The 21,835-nt window shown below is 36.8% G+C and overlaps 1 protein-coding gene, 1 long non-coding RNA gene and 1 pseudogene across 26 annotated transcripts in view; 2 read left to right on the top strand and 1 right to left on the bottom strand.

Annotated features, from left to right (window-relative positions):
- Positions 1-21,835, bottom strand: part of PARD3 (par-3 family cell polarity regulator) — a 689,179-nt gene that overhangs the window by 435,985 nt on the left and 231,359 nt on the right. For all 25 annotated transcript variants that reach the window (XM_036017299.1, XM_036017347.1, XM_036017963.1 and 22 more), the window contains exon 3: positions 12,052-12,232. In XM_036017299.1, the coding sequence (XP_035873192.1) occupies positions 12,052-12,232 (181 nt within the window). The remainder of the gene's footprint in view (positions 1-12,051; positions 12,233-21,835) is intronic.
- LOC118498950 lies at positions 504-9,327 on the top strand. The gene is made up of 3 exons (XR_004901444.1): positions 504-513; positions 4,306-4,314; positions 9,245-9,327. It is a non-coding gene; the product is annotated as an uncharacterized LOC118498950 (long non-coding RNA).
- Positions 18,395-19,072, top strand: LOC114492548 (annotated as a pseudogene).

Raw genomic sequence — 21,835 nt, 5'->3', positions numbered from 1 at the left:
AACCAATAATTCATTTAATTTATAATTCAAAAAAAGAATATAATCTGAATTTAATTTTAAAATGTTCATTTCAGGGAGTATTTCTAAGTAGGACACAAGTGACAAGAGAGCAGAGAAGAGGATTACTCTGCCAGTTGGATCTGACCCATCCAACCTTTATTACAGGTCTGAAAGGAGAGTCCTCCAATTTATAAATAAACAATAGAGGCAAGGTGGAAACCAGAACAAAGAGGTAGCTGAGAGTACCACTCTGCTCTCTGCCTTTGCCTGCTTCCACTGGGCCCTCACAATGAGCACTCTGACATTCAGAGGCAGAGTGATACACATAACTCACAAAATACAAATTACAAAAGAGCCACTTTGTGGGCAAAAAAGCACCAAAGATATAAAACAAAATGCCTGAACCCCCATAAAACAACCTCTGATGGAACACTGTTTTTCATTTTGCAGAAGTAAAATATTCACCACCAACCCTGCAATTAGCTAGAAAATTACAATAATTACAGCAATTTTGTATCCCATCTCCAATCTAATTAATAGATATATGACCTTGTCAACATGTAATAATCAGATTGCATCTACAACAAAACTGGATGAGTTTTATATGCTGAAAAGAACTTGCACAGTAAGAAGGTAATTATTTGAAACACTGAGAACACCATTTGTATGCCATGCTCCACTTCACAAGTTAAAAGGAAATACAATAGGAATATTATTTCTATTTTCAATATATATTTAAATCAAATCCAGAAAATATTATTATAATACCAGTTAATGTTAACAGGATAGATCTCCAAACCAAGGATCTTGGATATCCTATCAAGACAAAATCAATCTGCATACTCTTGGTTAAGAAAAATAATAAAGAGACAAAGAAAGGGGAAGAGTGCTCACTTTGTAACACAACCCCTCTATAACAATTATTGATATCTCTTTAAGTTCTAAAAGTTAGGAAGCTGGTAAATCTTACCATTAGTTAAATGGCACCATTTCAGGAAAATTTTGCCCATAATTGACAAAAATTAACAGGAACTTTAAGGTAGCTAAATACTCAAAACAATAAATCAGGTACTTCACTCCTCAAAATTTTTACAGCATTACTATTTCCAGAAATTTCACCATCACTAAGGGCATATGCCACTTCCAAATGAATCTTGAGTCTGCAGTCTGGATCTTCCAGAGGAAACACTAAATAATCAGAATTCTGGGGATTAAAGGTATCCAGCCACCATTCCAAGGCAAGGTTACCCCAAAATGTCTAAACTCTATAAAAAGACCTTGAGAATTAAAAAGAAAAAAAAATTGTGTGAAAAAAAATCATTAAACTTGGACTCAATGATTTACACAGGAAATGTGTACACTGAGCACATCAGGTTTCTCTAAGTCTGGATTTGTGAACACTGAAAATAGAGACAGTTAAACATATAATCACAGACTTTATCATTAGGGAAAAATGGCTTCATTTGACTATGCCCCAGCAGTACATCCAATTCAAGAACACAGGTCCTAGTTATTCGGGTTCTGTAACTTCTCAACTCTTTCAAACATCAGTAACAAACACTCAAGAGGCATTATCATCATCACCATTCTACAACTTTCTGTTAATCTAGTGCTTACCATGCATCAGGCAATGTATTAGACCCTTACACATCTCCTTTACTATTCATAACAACTATGAGGTGGTGCTTAGAGATTCAAGAATTGAGACTGAGAAAGATTACTAATCTTGCCCAAGTGTTCAGCTGATGTAACATCACCATTACTCTTTCTGAACCACGAACACTCTACACTACCATCCTAGAAAGAAGTGTCTACATAGTAAAATTCATATGAAAAAGCATAAAGTCAAATATACTCCTACTCCCAAATTATAAAAAGTCTAGTTGAAAAATAAGAACATTTAGGTAGGTTATTTGGCAACCAATTATCTTTAAACTGAAATATGTTTATGCCTGGGAGGAGGCAGAGAGTTTCCAAGAGATGTGGGAACATGGAAGTTTAGGGATCTGATGTCAAAACCGTCACCTTCCACAAGCGTCTTTCCCTAAACTGGATTTAGTGGCCTAAAAACAATGGGTCAGGTAAAATGCTGGTTCCTCCTGTCCATTTCTCCATTGTCAAAAGCCTGAAGTTGATGTCTCCACGACACAGAGGTGACCCGCAGCCAGGGCCCACAATGCTCTAAGAGGCCCAAATGTTTTAATTTCTTTTAAAAGCAGAAGGGAAAGCCCTGGCCTTCGATACAGTGGCCTTGATGTTGCAGACGCAGAAAACAAATCCTTTTGCCATTCAGCTAGTTTCCAGTCCATTCCTTACAACACAAGGCAAGGAAGACAAGCCAGTTAGATATCTGTTCTCTGATATATCAATAAAAATAATTTTTAATGAAGGATCAGTAACTGATGCTTGGCATTCCCCTTAGTGGGAGTCAGAAGAAATGTCTGTAACAAAACCCCATCTCCTTCCTTTTACTTATTACTATAAATAAAACTTCTCAGATAACCATTTCTTATCCTAGAAATATTTAATGTATTTTACTAAATAGGGGTACTTAGGGAAGAAAGGTCATCTTAAAGAGAAACATTTATAATAAAAATAATTTTTATAATTCATAAGGAAAAAGTCCAGCCATTGTTAATATAACAAGAATGGTGCCCTGGCTGGCGTAGCTCAGTGGATTGTCACTGGTTCAATTCCCAGTCAGGGCACATGCCTGGGTTCCAGGCGAGGTCCCCAATTGGGAGTGTGCAAGGGGCAACCACACACTGAATGTTCTCTCTCTTTCTCCTTCCCTTCCCCTTGCTCTAAGAAATAAATAAATAAATAAATAAATAAATTCTTTAAAAAAAAAATAAGAAAAGAAAAGAATGGTTTGTGTGACACTGAGGTAACCTGGCAGCCAAGCAGAGTGGACTGGAATGCACATGCATGAATAATGATGACTTCACTGTACTAGTCAGTGGGAATAGATGCCCTTGAGTGAGCATGTGTACTGTGTGGCTGTTGCATTCAAAATGACTGAGTGAGTAGGGCAATGATTCTGCACCAAAATTTAAGCTGGAACATTCCTCCACGTAAACTATTCAGATGATTCAGAAGGCTGCAGCTATGCGCAACTGGTGATTGCCAGCTTCATCACAACAATGTTCCTGCTCATGCATCACACATCATGCCTCCTGCAGAGCTTCTGGAAAAACACCAGATCACCCAGGTGACTCAGGCCCCCTACAGCCCAGATTTGGTGCCCTGTGTCTTCTGGCTTTTCCCAAAACTAAAATCACCTTTGCAAGGGAAGAGATTTCAGACTATTGATGAGATTCAAGAAAATACAACAGGGCAGCTGATCATGACTGGAAAAATTGTGTGAGGTCCCAAGATGCCTACTTTGAAGGGGACTGAGATGTCATTGTCCTATGTACAATGTTTCTTGTATCTTGTATCTTCTTTTAGATAATGTCTAAAAGACATTTACTCTAACTTCTAACCTTCATTTACTCTAACTTCTTCAGAGTAAATGTCTCTATTTTTCATGTTACATGGTGGAAACAACAGACCTCATGTAACTAGACAATGTTTAACCTATGTAAATAACAGAAATTAGACCCACAATCTGGAGAAACCAGCCCAGGAAGCCAGCCTGCTACCTACAGTAACCAGTTCAGGAAGGTGGACTATACTATCTGTAGAACCAGTTCAGAAAGCCAAATAATAACTCTGTAACAATCAGCTGAAAATAGCCAGGACCTGATTTATAACTGACAGATTCCCTAATTTTTGACCCTTCTACTAAATTAGAAAAAAGAAAAAAAAAAACAGAAAAAGCGAAATAGGCAGCCTTAACCAATCACACAGGATATTCCACCTTCTTCGCAGCCCCCTTACAACTACTCCACACCAACAGTTTCCAATCTGGGCATAACCGAAGCCTCCCCTTTTATTGACTAAAAAGCTTTCCCACTCCTCTGCCTGCCTTGGAGACTCTGCCAAACGCAAGTAATAGTGGCTAGTCCCCTTGCTATGGAAAATTCTGAATAAATAGCTTGCTTTCATTTGAATGGTATTCACTTACCTCCACATTAATAAGCAAAAATTGTTTTATATATACTTAAGCTCTTTTCATTATTTATAAACTAACAATGATCATACTGTACATTTACATTTTACAGAAAATTTAGGGAGTTAAAATTTTTAATGTATTTTCTGTTTCATACAAATATAAAGAGATGGCCAATAAAAAATACTCAAACTTAAAAATATTTTAGATTAAAATTCTGAGTTATATGAAAAGGAAAAAATTGCAAAGAGAAAAAGGAGGTAAGTATACTTTCAAAGTGTTAAAAATGTTTTATATGCATGTGCTTCCTTAAAAAAACATTTTATTAAGAATACTTTTAAAAACATATAAAAGTAGACAATAATGTACTAACTCCCCTTGGAACCACTAAACTACCCATTCACCACTTCCACAGTCTTTATTTGAAGCAAATACCAAATATATGATTTCTACCATACATATTTCATTATGTATTACTGAAATATAATACTCTTTAGAAAAATAATTTCAATAACATTATCACGCCAAAAGAAATAATTTCTTAATAGCAAATACCCAGTTGGCATACAACCCACCAATCAGCATATAAATGTCATTTTTTTTAATTTTATTTAAATGGGGATTTAAACAAGATCCACACATTACCATTGGATGTTCTGTCTCCTACACATCTATTAATCTGTAACTTCCTTTTCTGTCTGTTTTCCCCACTTTGCAATTGATCTATTCAAGAACCTGAGTCATTGTCTTCTCCAGTTTCCAGAGTCTTGATGTGGCCGGCTGCATCCCCGTGGTGACAATGTTCTTCCCAGAACTCTGTATTCCCTATAAATCGGTAGTTTGGTCTAGATGTCTGATGAGATCTTTATTTCTTTTGCAAGACCACTTTCTACAAAGTACTGTATTCCTCCATCAAGACCACTTTCTACAAAGTACTATATTCCTCCATCAGGAGGGGTACAATGCATGGTGGACTCACCTTAACTTATTAATATTACATTTTTACATTAGCAGTGGTCTATTCTCAATGCCTAGGTCCATTATTTCAAGAGGGGTTGCAAGAGTGATATTCTAATTCTATCATTATTTTTTCAATTATTAGCTGGAATACTTTTATAAAAAGAAACTTTCCCTCATCTACTAACTTACTGTTCTTACTATCTTTATTGATGTTCCAATTGTCCTTCTTGGGCCAGTGGAAGCCACAAGTTGAGTGTACGGGCCTGTATATAACTCTAGTAACCACTCATAGCTTCCTTACTTTCTAACACAACATGATAATCCATGACAATCTCATACATTTCATGCCTAGACCTGAATTCAACCATTTTCCAAGAAACTCTGACCCCTTTTAATAGGAAATGCTATTTCCAGAGCTCAGTCTAGATATGAGATGCTGAGCTGGTTCTAGATATTCTCATTGAACACATGCAGGATTTTTCCTTCTTTCTTCCTTACTTATTTGTGGTGTGTGTGTTAGTGTGTGAAATAAAATATGCCAGGATTCACTGAGATATGTCCTATTCAAATTGAGGCTTATAATGCTTTCATTTATTTCCCTCTAACTTATATTTTATCTCTTTTTTTCTATACTAAGGTTCCTCCTGGGTCCTCAACAGTAACAAAAGTAACACAATTAGAATATTATTCTATTTCCTCATTTCATATAATCCATCTGAACAATATCAACAATACCAACAACAAACAGTTTTAGGATTCATGTTTGGTTGGCAGTTCTTTGTCCTATCTCTTCTTGGGTGTACAAATTAGTATGTTTTACATTTCCTTGAAAGGTACTCTTGGATGATTGAGCCATCAACTGAACTGGGCTTTTAATTCATGTTAGTTATGTAATATTTGTATTTCAATAATTAATATTTATGTAATTAATAAATGTTAGGAATTTTATTTTTAAAATGAAAAGTGTAATGATCATGTAATTATGAAAAATATGATATGGTTCCAATATGAAATGTACAAAAGAAGGAATTAGAAGTCTAGGTTCTACCCAACTTCCTCCATCCTATGCCTTCCTTTCCCAATAGTTATCTACTTTTTTGTGTAAAATAGGTTAATGTTAAAATGGTACCCTGTTTTATTTTATTTCTTCAACATGAGCTTTTATATAAGTGGTCTTTCATTATGTGGTCTATTTTATTTACTTCCTCAATTTTTAAAAATCTTTTATGTTTAAGAAAATTTCTTTTTCGTTCTATTAATTTATATTTATACTATTATTTTGTACAACATTGCCCATAATTCCCACTTTTTTTGTTGTTATGGTCTACTGGCCACCTACTATGAACTATGCTATTACTAGCCCTTCAAGTTTAAGGGTATTATTATTCAGGACATTAGCTTCTCTTAGGTAAATGCTATTTTGACTTTAAAGACAATGACAATGCAGGGTTCTCCACCCCACCTCTACTATACTTCGAGCAGGACAGTTCTTACATATGGAGGAACTGACCTGTGCCTTGTAGGATGTTTTAGCACCATCCTTGGCTTCAATCAGCTGATAACAGCATCCCTCAACTTCACCAGCTAGGACAACCAAAAACACGTCCAAGCACTGGCAAATGTCCCTCAGGGCAAAAACATCACTCCCAGAAAAGAGCTACACATTTAACTAACTTTGTATCTACTATAAGAAAGCTCAAGGAAAAATTAGAGACAAGATCCTAGGCTTTATCTTATTACCAAAACTTAATATCCACTCTACTGAGAAAAAAATTGTATATTTTTCTGTTTCTATCAATTTTTTGTGGGGAAAAGGGAATAAATGAATTCATTCATAGATTTTTTGAGGAAATTCCATATTGTTTTCCACAGTGGCTGCAACAGCCTGCATTCCCACCAACAATGCACTCAGGTTACCTTTTCTACACACCCTTCTGAGCACTTGTTGTTTGTTGATTTGTTAACGATGGCCATTCTGACCCGTGTGAAGTGGTGTGTCACTGTGTAGCACCCAAACATATAATGAAAATCTTGGAGGACTTCAAGAAAGATATCAACAGCAACACATTCTTCCTACAAGATTTTAACACCCCACTGTCAACAATGGATAGATTTTTCCAAGCAAACAATCAACAAGTATATTGTGCACTGAACAATACTCTAGATTGATGAGACTTAATTCATATATATATATATATATATATATACTTTCACCCCAAAGAAACAAAATACACATTCTTTTCAAATGCAAATACAACACTGTCAAAGATAGACCACATGGTAGGTCACAAAATGAACCCCAACAAATTCAAGAAAAGTGAAATCCTATCAACCATTTTCTCAGATCAAAATGGCTTGAAATGAAAAATCAACCTCAAGGAAAAAACTCAAAAATATTCAAATTCATGGAGACAGAATAACATGCTATTAAATAATGAATTGGTTAAAAATAAATCAAGGAAGAAATCAAACAGTTCCTAGAAACAAATGAAAACACACAACAGCCAAAAACCTATGGGACACAGCAAAGACAGTCCTGAGAGAAAAGTTCATAGCAATACAGGCCTACCTAAAAAAGATACAAAAATTTCACATGAACAAACGAACCCAACATCTACAAGAACTAGAGAAGCAACAACAAATAAAGCCCAGAGCAAGTAGAAGGAAAGAAATAATCAAGATCAGAGCAGAATTAAATGACATAGAAGCTAAAAGAACAATTCAAAGGATCAATAAATCCAGGAGCTGGTTCTCTGGAAAGATAAAAAACAAAATAGACAAGCCTTTAACCAGACTCATCAAGAAAAAGAGAGAGAGAGCCCAAATAAATAAAATCAGAAACAAAAGAGAAACCAATACCACAGAAATACAGAGGAATGTAAGAAATTACTATTAAAAACTATATGCCAAGAAATTTGACAACCTGAGTGAAATGGATACATTTCTAGAAACATACAATCTTCCAAAACTGAATCAAAAAGAAGAAGAAAGCCTCAAGAGCCCAATAACAACGGGTGAAATTGAAGCAGCAATTAAAAAATTTCTGGCACACAAAAAGCCTGAATCAGACAGCTTCACAGGTGAATTTTACCAAACATTTAAGGAACAGCTAACTCCTATCCCATCCGAACCATTCCAAAACATGCAAGAACTTGGAAGGCCCCCTCCAAACTCTTTTTATGAGGCCAGTATTACCCTAATCTCAAAACCAGGTAAAGACATAACAAAGAAAGAAAACTACAGGCCAATATCATGGATGAACAAAGATGCTAAAATCCTCAACAAATATTGGTAAACCAGATACAGCAATACATTAAAAAGATCACACACCATGATCAAATGGGACTCATCCCAGGAATGCAAGATTGGTATGATATTCGCAAACTAATAAACACAATATACCACATTAACAAAATGAAAGTCAAAACCCACATGATCATATCAATAGATGCTGGCAAAGCATTTGATAAAATACTGCACCTATATGATAAAAACACTCAGCAAAGTACAGTACAGGAAGCATACCACAAAACACTAAAGGCCATATATGAGAGACCTACAGCCAACATCATACTGAACAGGCAAAAACTGAAAGCTCTCCCCCTAAGATCAGGAACAAGACAAGGGTCTCCAATTTCACCACTTTTATTCAACATAGTATTCGAAGTCCTAGCCACAGCAATCAGACAAGAAAAAGAAATAAACAGCATCCAAATTGGAAAGGAGGAAACAAAACTGTCATTGTTTGCAGATGGCATGATAGTGTACATATAAAATCCTATAGACTCCACAAAAAAACTCCTCAATCTAATAAGTGAATATGGAAAAACAGGGGGATATAAAGTCACTATTCAGAAATTAAAGGCACTTTGGTACACCAACAATGAAATATTAAGAAACACAAATTAGGAAAAAACTCCCACTCACTACAGCAACAAATAAAATAAAGTAGCTAAGAATAAACTTAACCAAGGAGGTAAAAGACCTGTACTTGGAAAACTACAGAATACTAAAAAAAGAAATTAAGGAAGATACAAATACATGGAAGCACATACCGTGTTCATGGACTGGAAAAACTGACACCATGAAAATGTCCATACTACCCAAAACAAGATACAGATTCAATGCAACTCATATTAAAATAAAAATGGCATACTTCACAGATTTAGAACAAATACTTCAAAATTTATATTCAACTAAGAATGACCCAATTACCTCAGCAATTGTAAGAACAAAGGAGGAGGATGACAACACCTCATATGAAACTATATTATAAGACCACTGTAATCAAAACAGTCGGATACTGGCATAAAAACAGACACATGAATCAATGGAAAAGAATATACAGCACAGAAATAAACCCATGTCAATATGGTCAGTTAATAATCAACAAAGGGGGAAGCATAAAATGGAGTAAAAACAGCCTCTTCAACAAATGGTGCTGGGAGATCTGGACTGGTACATGCAAAAAAATGAAATTAGACCATCCACTTATACGATACACCAGAATAAACACAAAACAGATAAAAGACTGAAACATAAGCTGTGACACCATAAAAGCCCTAGAGAAAAACCTTGGCAGGAAAATTCTGATATCCCACCCAGCAATATTTTCACCAATATATCCTCTAGGGCAAGGGAAATAAGGAAAAGAATAAACAAATGGGACTACATCAAATTAAAAAGCTTCTGCATGGCTAAAGAAAATATCAGCAAAATAAAAAGAAACCAATCATATGGGAAAACATATTTGCCAATGATACCTTGGACAAGGGTTTGATCTCCAAAATACATAAAGAACTCACACAACTCCACTCCAGGAACACAAACAACCCAATTAAAAAATGGGCAAAGGACCTGAACAGACATTTCTCCAAGGAGGACATACAGAGAGACCATAGACATACGAAAGGATGCTCAGCATCACTAGCCATCAGAGAAATGCTAATTAAAACCACAATAAGATACCACTTCACACCAGTCAGAATGGCCATCATAAACAAATCAACAAACAACAAGTGCTGGTGAGGACGTACGGAAAAGGACACCCTGAAGCACTGCTGGTGAGAATGCAGACTGGTACAGCCCCTGTGGATAAAAGAATGGAATTTCCTCAAAAAATGAAAAATGCAACTGCCTTTTGACCCAGCGATTCCAATGCTGGGATTATACCCTAAGAATCCTGAAACACTAATTTGAAAGAACCTATGCACCCCAATGTTCATAGCAGCACAATTCACATCAGCAAAGTGCTGGAAACAACCTAAGTGCCCATCAGTAAATGAGTGAAATCAAAAAACTGTGGTGTATTTACACAATGGAATACTATGCAGCAGAAAAAAAGAATTCCTACCTTTAGGACAGCATGGATGGAACTGAAGAGTATTATGCTAAGTGAAATAAGCCAGGTGGTAAAAGATATATGATCTCATATGATCATATGACCACATGATCTCACCTATAAGAGGAACATAATGAACAAAACAAAGAAATGGGCAAGACAGAACCAGAAGCATTGAAGCAAGAAACAGACTGACAGGGACCAAAGGGGAAGGGCAAGGGGGAGGGGAATAATGGGGGAAAACAGGAAAGGAACTAGTCAAGGAACGCGGTTAAAGGACCCATGGTGATGGACAACAGCATGGGGAATGACTGTGGGAGTGGGGTGGGGCAAGGAAGGGGAGTGCAACTGGGGAAAATTGGAACATCTATAATAGAACAACAATAAAAAAAAACATTGCTCAAAGTAAATTCAATGTAACATTTTAAAATAGCATATCCATGTAGTAATCAAAAGTTATTTTCTCAAAATTACTTTAAAATATATTTATTTGTACATGTATACAAACAAATGTAAATCTCCTGAATATCAGGAAATGTTCAACTAGAACACCTCTAATGTCTGATCCCACTCCAAGTTTCACTGAACCTAGCTCTCACTCATAATTTTTTCCCCTCCTGATGATAGAAAGCCATTTTAGGAAGTGCTTAACACTGGCCTGTGTCCATATATGATCTTGTAGGGCATCCCTTACATATCCCATCAAGCAAGTGTACTTTCTCAATGCTTTTCGTCTCTACATGGCACACTTCTGTGGCTTCTAATGCATCCTCACATTTGGTAACTGCTACCTACACTGATGTTGTTTCTTCTTCTCCTCACATACTCCTTCGAGGGACAGTGCAAGAAGAAACAGTTCATGCACATATAGAAATAAACTAGCAAAATGCTACAGATGCTACCAATGCAAAAAACAGAAATAAAGATGCACTATAGAAGGAGAAACCATGTATTTAAAATATTATCTACCTATAATCTATATATTATCTTTGTATATTATAGATACATTATATTATTAGCTATTTATACATGATGATCTACCTAAGAATAACACTAAAACAGCAGAAGACTAAATTACCCACTTCAAAAAGAACCTTCTTACTCTTATCAACAGCTCAATTATAAGATCATACAATTATAAAAACCAAATTTGATTTCCAGCAAACTTCCTCACTTTTCTGAGTCAACCTTCCAGGAATGGCTCACAGAAATTTTCAAGGAAGTGTACCAGAACTTGAGTACTCACCAGGCAATTCCTTTCCTTGAGATGGTACCTCATAGCGTCTCTTACAAATCCCTGAAAAGAACTATGGCTCTGAGATATCTTCTTCTCTTCAGATAAAGTTTAATTAATGGTTGTAACCAGGTTGATTGGCAATCAAAGATTCTAAGTTGTATTTTAATGTAAAGCCCTTTGATTATTTCTATATTCAGATGAAATATATGGAAAAGAAAAATTCTTATCTTTATTTACCGTTAGTGAGCAGTTAAAAGTCCATCAGTATAAAGTCCAATTAATTAAAATGTAAAGAATCTTGCCTCTTTTGCAAAAGATATTAGCCCAGGTTCTAACCTTAATCAATTTTTGATAAAAACAGATAATGAATTGCACTGGCAGAAGTATGGCTGGATATTAAAAGTTGGCATTCCTGTAAATTAAGATGAAATGTGAACTGAAGAAAGAACTTTCACTTACTTGCACGAAGGACTGAAGGGGTGACCTCTATTTCACTTGTTGTTTGATAAGGCTGAAAGGCTGAAACATTGTTGGTGCCAAGCTCACTGCCAAATATCTCTGGACTCTGGGTGCCTGTGGAGCTGGCACTGGTGCCATCACCTCCATGATGTGGGTCTTGTTCATCAAACACTGCTACCAGCTAGAAACAAAAGGTAAGTTTGCAATTATAAACAAGGGCATTTAAAATTACTACCCTAAACTCTATATCACATTTGACTTACATCAAAAGAAAAACAGTATTGATATTTGTGCACCCAGGAATGTTATGTTTTAGATAGCAAAACTTCAAGAAATGGTCTTTCTCTATATATTGCTTTACTTTTTCATTTCCTTTTTTAATGATACTTTATTGATTATGCTATCACAGTTATCCCAATTTTTTTCCCTTTGACCACCTCCAACCAATACCACCCACTCCCCTCAACCAATCCTAACACCATTGCTCATGTTCATGGGTCATGTGTATAAGTTCTTTTGGCTTCTCCATTTCCTAAAATGTACTTTACATCCCCGTGGCTATTCTGTAACTACTTATTTGCACTACTTAAACCCCTCACCTCTTCACCCATTGCCCCCCAACCCCCTCCCATCTGGCAACCATGAAAACCTTCTCTGTATCCATGAATCTATCTCTGTTCTTCTTATTTGCTTAGTTTGTTTTTTAGATTCAATTATAGACAGGTATGTATGTATTACCATTTTATTGCTCATAGTTTTGATTTCTTCTTTTTCTTAAACAAGTCCCTTCAACATTTCATGTAATATTCATTTAGTGATGATGAATTCCTTTAGTTTTTTCTTGTCTGGGAAGCACTTTAAATGCCCTTCCATTCTAAATGACAGCTTTGCTGGGTAGGGCAATCTTAGCTATAGGTCCCTGCTTTTCATGACTTTGAATATTTCTTGCCATTCCTGCCAGCCTGCAAAGTATCTTTTGAGAAATCAGCTGACAGTCTTATGGGAACTCCCCTGTAGCTAACTAACTGCTTTTCTCTTGCTGCTTTTAAGATTCTCTCTTTATCTTTAACCTTTGGCATTTTAATTATGACATATTAGAGTGGGCCTCTTTGGGTCCAATTTTTTTGGGACTCTCTGTGCTTCCTGGACATGTCTATTTCCTTCACCAAATTAGGGAAGTTTTCTTTCATTATTTTTTCAAGTAGATTTCCAATTTCTTGCTCTTTCTCTTCTCTTTCTGGCACCCTTGGGATGCCTGAAGTTGTCCCAGAAGCTGTTTATACTATCCTCATTTTTTAATTCTTTTTTCTTATTATTGTTCTGACTGGTTGTGTTTTGCTTCCTTATACTCCAAATCATTGATTTGATTGTCATCTTCATCCATTCTATTCTTGTTTCCCTGTAAACTGTTCTTTTTTCAATTAGTGTATCCTTTCTTTCTGACTGAATCTTTTCTATGCTGCTGGGGTTCTCACTGAGTTCCTTGACCACCCTCACAATCAGTATTTTGAACTCTGCATCTGATAGATTGCTTATCTCCCTTTTGTGTAGTTCTTTTTCTGGAGTTTAGATTTGTTCTTTCATTTGGGCTATGTTTCTTTGCTCATTTTGGCAGCCTCCCCATGTTTGTGTCTATGTATTAAGTAGAGCTGCTATGATTCCTTGTCTTGGTAGTGTGGCCTAACATAGTAGATGTCCTGCAGGGTCCTGTGGTACAGCTTCTCCTATCACCCAAGCTTGGTACTCAAGGTGTGCCCTCCATGTAGGCCGACTACACCCTCTTCTTGTAGTTGAGCCTTATTTGCTGTTGGCAGGTCAATGGGAGGGACTTACACAAGCCAGTCTGTTGCAAGCACTGGTTGTGAGCACTGACCACCAATCTCCACCCTCTGTGGAGGATCAACTGTGCAGGAGCAGGGTGGTGGCACTCCAATATGGTCTATAGCTGTCCACTGGGTATTCAGGCTCTGGGTTTCCCCAAGTGGTATAGGCCATGGTCAGTCTTCATCTGTGTTTTTCCCAGGGTCATGTTGCATGAGCTATAAGGCAATCCAAGATGCCTACTACTTGTGCTGGGATTGGAGATCCCCAGGCAAATCCAAGCCGTGAATCTAGGCTGGCTACTGCTAATGCTGGGCCTGGGGGCACTTAGCAAGAGGTATGGGAGCTAGGGGTTTACTGAGGCCAGCTGTTGCTTATTTGAGAGGATTTAGGAAGTTCTTTCCATATGAGCCATTCATGTGGAAAAGTCACTGTTAACAGTTTGGGTGGGCTGGTAAAATAGCTGAAACATCAGGGCAGGGCAAATAGTGTTAGCCAGGTTGATGGAGTCTCAGTTATGGAACCTGCCTGCTGGATCTGCCGGGAAAGGGTTCAGCAAAGGGTCAATGGCCTCTGCCCACCTGTCTGTCTGGGAGAAAGCTCTCCTCCGGCTCTTGCCTTGATACCAGACACTCCAGTTCCTACCTGTATGGCACTGGTGTCTTTTAAGCTGCTACCCCAGTGCTGGAGCTCAAAGGGAGTGAGTCAGAGTAAGTCCACTGTGGGTTCTTTAAGAGAAACTGCTTGAGACTCCAGAAGTTTCTTCCACTGATCAATCCCTGCTGGTTTTTGCTGCCAGAAATTATGGGAACTTATCTTCCTAGCACTGGAACCCTGGGCTAGGGGACCTAATATGGGGCTAGGACTCCCCACTCCTGAGATATCCCTACAGAACTTTTATCTACCACATGAGGGTGTGGGACCAGCCCATTCCACGTCTCCCCTCACCCTACCAGTCTAGGTGGTGGATGTGGTTCTTTAATTTCATAGTTATCACTTCCACACAACTTGATTTCTGATGGTTCTGGGTGATAGTTGTTCTATAGTTTAATTGTAATTTTGATGTGATTGTTTGAGGAGGCAAGCCATGTTTACCCATACTCCATCTTGACCAGATATCAGTTTCTTAGAGGTGAGCACAAAGCCAAATCAGACATGAATTGTGACGCTATAAGAAACAGTCTCTGAATCCTTCACCCAGACATATATGGCTGGGCTTCTTTCCATGGCTATGTTTCCATCCTGAGTGTACTGATTTAATACTGAGAATCTAAGTTTGGTTAGGTTGGTTTCTCAGTTTTAGTTCTACCAGACGCAAAGCTACCTTTTCATTTCTAAGTTGTGAATTTCATATTCAAAATTCAATGGATGAAAATAATAGAACAGTTTTATATCACAGAATGCTAAGGAACATGGGGTTGACTTAAATCTTTTTGTAAATGATATATGGAAAACAAAAAATGTGTTTGTGTACATATCAAGCATATTTATATATGATATATAGCACATATACCAAAAGATAAGGTAACCTTCAAAAAAGGGGGGATGCTAACACCTCCACATGCATCTGTTCATTTGTGCAAAAGAAATATATGAAAGATTAAAAAACCAATGAAACTAGTTGCCTACAGGGAGTCAGAAAAACAGGGTTGAAAGAGGAGAAAGGGAATTGATAATGGAGATAATGGAACGGTGACACTTTTCTCAATATTTTTCTATAACTGACTCTTACAACCACAGCAATAATCCAAGTACCTAAAACAAATAAATAATTGAAATCCACCAGGAGGCAAGAGAATCTAAAATGGAACACAAATAAATCTAACTATGTTACAAATGAAAAATGCAACCAACCAAAGGTGGCAGGGAAGATTTTTCGCTGTTTAATGTACAGCTAAAGAAAGAACTGTCACAGAACTACTGTACAACACAGAATATTGTACTATAGTTCTGCGGTGTGAAGGCACAGATGATGGATATATGGAAACATTCTGTATTATTTCTGCAGCTTTTCTCAAGTATAAAATTATTTCAAAATTAGAATTTTTTAAATTTCATAATGAAGCATTACAGAGTACCACAAAAATTAAAATCAATTTCTTCTTAAAATTAAACAGTGGCAGAACTTCTCTAAAATGTCAAAGAGTAATAAAAAAGTAATAAAGTTTGAAGGAACAATACCACCTTGGTGATTCACCCTGCAATCCTATGCCTTGAAAACTAAGCTTAGTATTCCAAGAAAAGAACCATGATAGTAGCCTAAACCAGCCATGCTTTGTGCCTCCAATTCAAGCTTTTTCAATGCCAATGTTCCTATCAGTTATAAAGGACAAGATATAATTACCAAATGGTAAGATTTATAATTATAATCCACATTTCATTAAGTTTTGTCATTTTGAACAAATGTCATTTCCATCAATATTATTATCAATCAATTCATAAGACAAAAAAAGGAAGCCATCATAAGGTCATAAAGACATGCAGCAAACAAGAAGCACAGGGCCCTGTTGTGGTGTTGTATACAATGAGCTAATGAAACAACCTGTAAGGAAGCTAAGTGGTAGGAAGAAATCAAAATAGGGTCAATAGTTAGGCCATTTAACATTATAATAGGAAACATAAGTGAGAAAAGAACTCTTTAGCAGTTATAAAAAATGGAAAGGTATTTATATATATGCATAGAAGTTTCCATATACAGTAATAAAATCAGCCTGGGTATCTAACCACTGACTGACATTTCCCTATATTGGTCACACATATATTCCACCACATCGGGAGTCAGTAAACATTTTCTGAAAAGAGCTAGGTAGTACATATTTTTGAAGCTGTGCAATCTATATAGTCTACAACAACAATCTACTCCACCACTGCAACTTGAAAACAGCCGTAATACATAAATAAATAAGCATAACTATGTTTGGCCATGGGCCATAGCTTGATATCGGCACTAGTCTTCTCATCCTTCTAGTAATTTTCAATTTGGAAAATAATACTAAAAGTCAAGGTACCTTGGTAACTCTGATAAGCCTAACAATATTCATTGCAGGCTCGTCACTGGGATTTCAGATTTCTATACTTGATTTTAATGTCATCAGACTTTCATAAGGTGTATGGCTTAAAATGCATTTTGAAGGTACTAAGTTTTGATATTTTGGCGCTTAAATGGAATCAAATAAAATTAAGATTTGGTATTAACTTTTTTGCAATGACATGTGCTCTTAAGAACCAAGTCCTTTCTGTAAGCTGAAAATAAAGACTGCAATTTTCAAAGAACAATCTTTAAATGCCATACATGATGGAAGAACTTCTATGTACATACTAGTTTCAATAATTATCTCCAGTATTTTTAGAAAATGCAAGTATTATGAAATCTGGACTGTGTCAGGAATAAATGCTGTTTGAATTTCAGTGGCAGAATCAAATCACAGTTGGTGATTGCAATATGCCAATAACACACAATTCTATAAGCTTTCTTTTAAACCAAAATTTAAGTGCCAGGCACAGGTATGAAGTAATTTTGTATTAAACTGGTAAGGCTATAATTTTAGAGAATCTTCTCTACAAGCATACATATAGTAACACAGAAAAAGAAAATGAGGCCTTCACATGAACATCACATATTACCTGCTATCATACCCTTCAAAAAAACAAAGAAAATGTCTACTTTTAAATTTATGAAACATGACTCAAATCCATATTTTAACAGATGGATTCTTTACTGCTGTCCACAGAGTAGAATATTTTTGGAAGTTCATTTTTACTTCCAATAGTTACTACTTACTCCCTTGTGATCCTTTCATCTTAACAAGTCTCCATGAGGAAAGACAGGCTGAGTTTAGGATAACACCCATGACAATTCAATGCTAGTGATATCAGAAGAGTTTCTTGAAAGAATCAAAAGATCTTATAGATTCTGTCTTTATACAAGAAAAGAACAGGTGACTTAAGTCAAGTAACTGCCTAAGTGAGATCTCAAGACCTCTAGGCTGAGACTCACACACCTCAGAAGCCACTTTGCTGACATCACCCTTAAGCGATCTTTCTATTTCAGCTAATTTCTTCATGTACAGGCTAAACATATCTAGAGGAAGGCTATTATTATGGGTCACATGAATGTCTTTTACATACTCAACATAATATATGGAATTGTTTGACTTTGAAATAAAGACATAACTTTATAAAGGCTTCACATTTTGGGCCCTGAAAAAAGTCCAATGCATGTGGAAAAAATAAGAAAAACCATAATAAACTTGAAGATGCCTTTAAGACCCTCTCTTGCGCCCTGGCTGGCATAGCTCAGTGGATTGAGCGCGGGCTGGGAACCAAAGTGTCCCAGGTTCGATTCCCAGCCAGGGTACATTCCTGGGTTGCAGGCCATAACCCCCAGCAACCGCACATTGATGTCTCTCTCTCTATCTATCTCTATCTCTATCTCTCTATCTCCCTCCCTTCCATCTCTAAAAATAAATATAAATAAATAAAATATTTAAAAAAAAAAAAAAAAAAAAAAAAAAAACCCCCTCTTGCAGATTCCACTGAATCATTTGATCTACAACATCAAAACAAAATCAGCAAGAAACACAAAAGAGACAGAACACCTCACTGTGGTTCTGGCAGGGAACTCACTGTGTCTGCCACATTGTCAATATTCTTGCTAACACAATACTATGATGATGATGATGATGATGATTTTGAACCCCCAAATAATGATGGCATGATGTAACACACATCTCTGAGAAATGGCTGGGAGATGCCATGGACAGATCTGCCTAGAAAGAATAAATTCACTTTTTCATCATGGTGAAGCTTGTGGAACCTGCCAGGAAAAGGACTTCTACAATGACAAATATGTCTGGAAGGCTGTGGTCCAAGGCCATTTTTGCTGGCTATAAATGGGGTCTCTGGAACCAGAGGAAGTACACAGCTCTTCTTAAAACTGAAGGTGTTTAGGCTTCAGATGAAACTGAATTCTATCTAGCCAAGAGATGTACTTATGTGTACAAAGCAAAGAACAACACCGGGACTCCTAGTGGTAAACCAACGAAACTAGAGTAATCTGGGGAAAGGTAACTCGTGCTCATGGAAACACTGGCATGGTCTGCGCTAAATTCCAAAGCAACCTTCCTGCTGAGGCCACTGGACACAGAATCCATGTAATGCTGTACCCCTCAAGGATTTAAACTTATTGATAAATAAGTAACAACCCTGACTGTGCAGCTCTGTTGGGGGCCCCCTGGCAAAGCGAAGGATTCTGAGTTGGGGGACATGGTTGGATTGACCAGTCCTTGGTCAAGATGCAAACGGGAGCCAACTAATGAATGTTTCTCTTACATGTCGATGGTTCTCATCTTCTTTTTCTCCCTCCTTCCCCTCTCAAATAAGTAAATAAAATCTAATTTAAAGAGTAAAAAAAAAAAAATAAGGTCAATAGAAAGACAATGCAGTAAATGTGAGAACTATAGCACAGTGCAATAAAGTTCTGAAAAATTAAAAGTAAAAATTAAGTATCAAAGACACAACTATATGGCCCTGGCCGGTGTGGCTCAGTGGACTGAGCACCAGCCTGCAAACCAAAGGGTCACCAGTTCAATTCCCAATCAAGGTACATGCCTGGGATGCCAGCCAGGTCCCCAAGTAGGAGGAACACGAGAGGCAACCACACATTGATGTTTTGCTCCCTCTCTTTTTCTCTCCCTTCCCCTCTATCTAAAAATAAATAAATAAAAGACACATCTACTTTATGATGGATGCGAGGCTGTTCCATAACATATAATCCTAAACTTTCACTATTCTGAAAAATGGCTTTTTCTTTCCTTCAGTCAATCTCTGAATTTCTATCACTAGGATCACATATATCAATACTTCTTCATTTTTCTGCCCTTTTACTTAGGGATGTTTTTTCAAATACCTGGTAAAGTACACCAAGTATTTAGGTTCCTGAATTCCCCTTAATCCATCTGTTTTTTAAAAGAAAATTCATTTTTACTCATCTCCCTTAAAGCACACTAAATAACCTGTGGTATATGTATGAGAGGAAAACTAACAGGCACTAGCTTGTTTACCTAGATGAGCAATAGATCTTTACCAGGGCCATTACAAACAACATACCACATAGGAGAGGGTAAAAAATGCTACCTGAATAACCCAGAAGACTATCACATCACTATCATAAGTTCCTACCAGTTTCTAGTCAAAGGTCACCTGCCCCACAAGAGTTCGTAGCATCCTTTAAAAAAGATAATACTGGGTCACAGATCCCTAATAAAGGTATTATGCTTATGCTTCTTGTGGAAATCACAGTGAAATATATTCACTTATAACAGTGCCCAGCCCAATGCTTACAGTTTAGAGCTGGGATTTAATTCTGCCATCCCTCAGGGTGAAACACTGTAACCATTCTGGCTTCACACTGATTAGATGTCAAATTTAAGAGTTATGTTCAACTCATAGCCTTGAGTGTGTCGACTGCAAACCACCATGAGGAGAAAACATGTAATTACTACACCCATTCTCTAGCCCAACCACTTGTCAGATATAAGGTAAACCCCCCTCCCTTCCTTCCCTATCACCAAGTTCAGTGTTCCATTTGTACCCATCTATGAGGTTACAAATGCATTATACCACTGCTTAAGTGTTAATAAAAAATAAAAGTGCACAATAAGATAAAACAAAATAATTCTAAAATTGGATAATAACATATGGATGAGTTGACTCCAAATTGGAGGTGGCATTGTTGTGATTTTATAATGAATACATAGAGCTTTCACTCAGAGACAAAGGTAAAACTGGGAAAGAAAGGGTATGAACCTCAGAATCAAATGTAATGATGTAATAACTAAATACTAGTTTGTAAGCTTTCTGATGAATGAACTTATTTTAATGACATAGAAACAATACTAAATCCTTAGTCACTGTCTCAACTTTACTTGCTCTAATGGTTTATTACACACTCATTTAAATGGAGCCACTGTTTCACTGAATGAGTAAGCAAAACATCAGTAAAGGAATATATTGGAGCCAGTGATGTTTTATAATGGTAGTAACACAAGCTATACCAATAAAAAGCTCACTCGCTACAGAAGAATCTCAAGCTTGCCACTGAAAAACTTTAAATGCTGCATATACAAAATTAATTCTGTGCTTCATTAGTATTTTAAGAATTTAGTCTATTATGTTCATTGCTAAAAAAAAAAAAAAAAAAAAAAACCTAAAGCTTAGAAAGGAACTCTAAAAGGCCATGAGCACACTAAAGGCTAGCCCCTTATCCTACAGGCTAAACTTCAGATGGGAACAAGCAAGGAATCCTTTCCCGCACTGCACTATGAGACTTGACTGCAGATCTACTCCTCTTCTAGTGCCAGGGCATAAGATGTGAGAGGCAGCCTGTCTTCTCACCTGCCACTCTGCCAGCCTTCAGACACGTATCTCTCTAAAAGTGAATGAGATGCAGAAATAGATTCAACAATGTGTGTAACCTGCAGACAACTTAGCCTGACAATCAATATGTATAACATTTTAACTCAGGAATAGCTATTTGGGATTAATATTCAGAAATAAGCTCCATTATAGAGACTTCCTCAAGTGCAATTCTTCCAACAAATGTTACAGTCGCAAGATTGGGAATCTAAGTTAAAAAAAAACTATTAATCAAAAGTCCAACATCATGTAGGAAACAGGGTATAATGACACAAACCAAACCACATACACACATGCACACCCCACACCCTTTCAACACTTTAAACTATAATTAAAAGTACACTACCAAAATCCATGGCACCAATCATGGCATCACTTGAGCTTTAATGAGCAAGAATGTGTGAGTGATACTTCTCATCTCTGTGTAACAAAGACATGCCTTTGCCTCTTTGACTCCTAAGTCCATGTCACTGCTGTCAACTCCCCCCAGTCCCTGACCCACAGATGAGCAGCTGCCAATGTGACTGCTCAGCCCAGAAACACAGCA

Source organism: Phyllostomus discolor, chromosome 1, assembly GCF_004126475.2.
Source record: "Phyllostomus discolor isolate MPI-MPIP mPhyDis1 chromosome 1, mPhyDis1.pri.v3, whole genome shotgun sequence".
Taxonomy (NCBI): domain Eukaryota; kingdom Metazoa; phylum Chordata; class Mammalia; order Chiroptera; family Phyllostomidae; genus Phyllostomus; species Phyllostomus discolor.
Note: the sequence above shows the minus strand (reverse complement) of the source record. Positions and strands in the feature narration are given on the sequence as shown.